At 56.4% G+C, this 4,794-nt stretch overlaps 1 protein-coding gene across 1 annotated transcript in view; it reads right to left on the bottom strand.

Moving 5' to 3' along the window:
- Positions 1–8: 8 nt before the first annotated feature.
- TNPO3 (transportin 3) overlaps positions 9–4,794 on the bottom strand; it is a gene marked incomplete at its 3' end in the record, with an annotated part of 14,715 nt that continues 9,929 nt past the window's right edge. Inside the window, exons 13-18 of the mRNA XM_042811357.1 lie at positions 2,671–2,762; positions 2,469–2,545; positions 1,844–1,904; positions 1,624–1,764; positions 812–928; positions 9–457 (exon numbers count right to left, since the gene is read on the bottom strand). Of these exons, the coding sequence (XP_042667291.1) occupies positions 9–457; positions 812–928; positions 1,624–1,764; positions 1,844–1,904; positions 2,469–2,545; positions 2,671–2,762 (937 nt within the window). The remainder of the gene's footprint in view (positions 458–811; positions 929–1,623; positions 1,765–1,843; positions 1,905–2,468; positions 2,546–2,670; positions 2,763–4,794) is intronic.

A 4,794-nucleotide genomic window follows, 5' to 3' on the forward strand; every position in this document is an offset into this window, starting at 1 on the left:
ATGGGGACAGGGGGATGTGATGACAGCGTGTTATGGGGATGTCACATGGGGACAGGGGGACAAGGAGGACATGGGGACATCGGGACGCGGGGAATGGGGGACATGGGGATGCAGGGACACGGGGACAGAGAGGATCTGGGGACATGGGCATGCAGGAAGAGTTAGACACGGGGACACAGAGGACTTGGGAACAAGAAAATGCAGGGACAGAGGGACACGAAGGACTTGGAGACATGCAGATGCAGAAATGTAGATCACACAGGGATGCAGGAACACGGAGATATGGAAACACGGGGATGTGTGGATTCAGAGACATGGGGACATGTGTATATGGGGATGCAGAGATATGGGGACAAAGGTACCTGGCTGCGAGGCGGAAAAGGTCATCCACGGTGTCGGGATGGTTCTGGAGGCCACTGGGCTGCTCGAGGAGCTGGAAGGTGGGGATGCAGAGAGCCTGGGGGGACACCAGTCATTAAGACTCCTTGGCAATTGATTGGGCATCCTTGGTAATTAGGAGTATGGGTCAATTGTATCACTTGGTAACCTCAGCCCAAAGCTGCTCTCCCATCCCCCCAAGACATGGGTTCATAGGTTTGGGGTTGGGCTTGTAGGATTGGGGCTGGGATGGGGTTTTGGAATTGAAGGATTGGGGCAGGGATGGTAGGACTGGGGATGGGTTGTGGTTCTGGAACTGCAGGATTGGAGTTGGAATTGTAGGACCAGGGCAAGGATTGGGGTTCTGGCATTATAGGATTGGGGCAGGGATTGGGGTTCAGGAATTGCAGGAAGGGGCTGGGATGAGCCCCACCTGCAGCATGTCGAGCAGCCCCTGCCGACAGCCCTCCTCCATCCCATACTCATCCACCAGGATGCTGCCCAGGTACAGGAAGCACGAGTGCTGGTGCGCCCGGTACACGCTCACCATCTGTAGGGCACACACCACTGCAGCTCCTTCCCAATCCCAGCTGGTCTCCCCCAATCCCAGCTGAAGCTCCATACATCCCTTTCCCACACCCCTTTCCCGTTCCACCTGTGCAGTTTTATTCCTTTCCCACTCCAGCTGAAATGCCACACATCCCATTCCAACCGCAGAAAGTTCCCTGCATCCCTTCCCAATCCCAGCTTCAGATTCCCACATCCCTCCCTAATCCCAGATGCAGTTCCATCCATCCCATCCCAATCCCATTAAGTTTCCCTCCCATCTCTCCCCAATCCTAAATCCCAGTTCCCCCTGTTCCCCCCCAGTCCCACTGGTTTCCCTCATCCCAACCCATTCCCACTCAACCCTCCCCAATCCCATCTGGCTTCGCTATCCCTTCCCAATTCCAATCCCATTCCTTCACAACCCTCCCCAATCCCATCTGGCTTCCCCTATCCCTTCCCAATCCCAATCCTGTTCCTTCGCAACCCTCCCCAACCCCACTTGGTTTCTCCCCTCCCTCCCCAGTCCCGATCCCAGTTCCCTACCCCTCCCTTCCCAATCCCAATCTCCTTGGCTTCCCTCCTCCCTCCCCAATCCCAATCCCACTCATCAATCCGCAATCCCAATCCCATTGGTTTCAACCCCTCCCTCCCCAGCCCCAGCTGCAGTTCCGTACACCCCCTGCTCCCCCCACAAACCTGTGTGACCAGGGGCTGCAGCAGTGCAGCAGAGCCCTTCCCCACGCAGCGCACGGCGAAGCGCAGGCAGCGGCAGCAGCGCTCCACGATGCGGTTATCGGCGCTGTGCTTGTTCAGGGTCTCAGAAAGCACGGGCCAGATCTGGGGGCAGAAAGTCGAGGTGACCCCCAGCACCCCACATCACCACAGAGGGTGCTGCCAGGTCCCGTCCCGCGCTCACCTCCTGGATGACTTTTTGGCACGGGTGGATCTGCCCGTTCTCCACAATGGGGTTGGTGTGCCTGCAGGGAGTAGAGTGGGGTAAGTGCCTCTGACAGGACACAAATGAGACAGAATGAGGGCACAACAGCACAACCGGGACAGGACGGGGACAAGACAGGGACAGAATGGTGACAGGATGAGGACAGGATAGGGACAACACGGGGATGTGACTGGGATGGAATGGGGACACAACCAGGACTGCATAGAGACCATACGCAGACACAACTGGGACAGTACAGGGACTTTACTGGAACAGGATGGGGATGAGAAAGGGACAGGACAGGACACAGCATGAGGACAGGATAGGAGAGTAGAGGGACGTGATCAGGATGGAACAGGGATAAGACAGGGACACAGCCAGGACAGAATGGGGACAAGACTGGGTCATGAATGAGACAGGACAGGGACACAGTATAGGATGGGGACAGGACCAAGACATGACTGGGACACGTCCAAGACACGACTGGGATATGATGGAAACACAACCAGGATGGAATGGGGACATGACCAGGACATGATGGGGACACCATTGGGACACGGCAGGAGTGGGATGGTGGCACAACATGGATAAGAACACCTCAGACCTGAAGATGACAGCGAGGCGGTCCAGGGGCACAGTGGGGTCGGAGGAGAGCCCATTGCTCGGCTCCTGTGAGAGCAGCTGCAGAAAAGGGACATGGGGGGGGCAAAAGGGGATCAGTGGCATTGTCCCCAGTGGCAGCAGCACACAGGGGGATGGTGACAGAACGTCACTGCCATCTGGGGACTGGTGCCCTGTGGCCGTACCTTCTTCAGGGCGAGCACTTGCACGGCGCACAGCTCGCTCAGGCACTCAGCGATCTTCTCCAGGGGCAGCCTGGCGAGGACCAACGCCGTCCCTGCAAGACAAAGGCATGGGTCTGACCCTAAAACAGCCTCGTGAGGAAGGGGACCATGTTTTGGGGTGGGGGGCAGCAAAGCCGACGCTGTTTGTATTGCGACAAGAGTGGAAAAACACTGTTTTGCCTCTTTAGCCACACACTCCTCCCATGCAGCTCCCTCTGCACAAGCCCCATGGCTGCCCTGTTACTAAGATTGTTCCTACAAAGCAAGATGGACCCAAAGGCATCAGGGACCCCAATGCAGCGAGAAGCACCTGACGCCATCAGGTACATCAATACAGCAGGAAGATCCCAAACCCACTGGAGATCCCAACAGAGTGAGAAACACCAGAGCCCACAGGGGATCCCAACACAACAAGAAGGGAACAGACCTTCCACCCCAGAACTGCTTGGGGTGGAATGGACCTTCAAATCTACAACAGTTTGGGGTGGAAGAGACCTTCAATCCCAAAACTGTTTGGGGTGGAAGGGACCTCCAGTCCCACAAACATTTGAGGTGGAAGGGACTCTACAGACCATATATCCCAAACCCTGCCATGGACAGGGACACCTCCTACAGCCCACAGTACCATGGGATCATGTGGGTTGGAGGAGACCTTGAAGGGCATCATATCCCACCACTCTCCTGGCACTGCCCAGCCAACTGCTGGGCCATGTCCCCATGCACCACATCCACGAGTCCCTTCAGTTCCCTCCAGGGCTGGGGACTCAGCTCCTGCCCTGGGTTGCCATCCCAGTGCTTCACAACCCTCCCGGAGTGGGAATTTTTCCTTACCCTCAACCTACCCTTCCTCTGGCACAACCTGAGGCCATTTCCTCATGTCCTGTCCCTCACAGCTTGGGAGAAGAAAGATGCAACCAACTGGATGCAGCTCCATCAGCCACCAGCCAACACAGTCCTGTTGGCCACCACCCAACACAGCCTCATTGCTCAGCTGGACACAGACCCACTGACCACCACCCAACACGGCCCTGCTGACCAACTGGATGCAGTCCCGTTGACCAATTGGACACGGCCCTACTGACCACCATCCAGCGTGGGCCCACTGACCAACTGGATGCAGTTCTGTTGACCATCACCCAACACAGCCCTGCTGACCATCAGGACACAGCCCCGCTGACCACCACCCAACATGGCCCCATTGACCAACAAGGCACAGCTCCATTGGCCATCACCCAACGTGGCCTCGTTGACAACTGGAACAGGCTGCCCAGAGAGGCTGTGGATGCCCCATCCTTGGAGGTGTTCAAGGCCAGGTTTGATGGGACCATGGGCAGCCTGGTTTAGCATTAAACGTGGAGGTTGGTGGCCCTACATGTGGCAGGGGGTTGGAGATTCGTGATCCTTGAGGTCCCTTCCAACCCTGGCCATTCTGTAATTCTGTGATTCCGTGACAAACTGGATGTGTCCCTGCTGACCACCATCCAACATGGTCCTGCTGACCAACTGCACATAGTCTCACTGACCACCATGCAACATTTCCCCACTGACCAACTGGATGTGGCCCCACTGACCATTACCCAGTGAGGCTCCGTTGACCAACTAGACACAGCCCCATTGATCACCATGCAACGTTGCCCCTTGAACAACCAGATGTGGCCTCACTGACCATTGCTGAATGAAGCCCTGTTGACCAACAGGATGTTGCCCCATTAACAACCAACCAACACAGCCCCACTGACCAACAGGACAAGGCTTCATTGATCACTATGCAACATTTCCCCATTGACCAACTGGATGTGGCCCCACTGACCATTGCTAAATGAGGCCCCACTGACCAACCGGATGCTGCCCCATTGATCACCATCCAACACAGCCCTATTGATCAACTAGATGTTGCTCCATTGACCACCATCCGACACTGCCCCATTGACCAACTGGACACTGCCCCATTGACCACCATGCAACATGGCCCCTTGAACAACTGGATGTGGCCCCACTGACCATTATTGAATGAGGTCCCACTGACCAACTGGATGTTGCCCCATTGACCACCATCCAACACGGCCCTATTGACCAACTGGACAC

The sequence above is a fragment of the Centrocercus urophasianus genome, unplaced genomic scaffold (genome assembly GCF_019232065.1).
Source record: "Centrocercus urophasianus isolate 14NV4802_14NV808 unplaced genomic scaffold, USGS_Curo_1.0 seq_1287, whole genome shotgun sequence".
NCBI classification, from domain to species: Eukaryota; Metazoa; Chordata; class Aves; order Galliformes; family Phasianidae; genus Centrocercus; species Centrocercus urophasianus.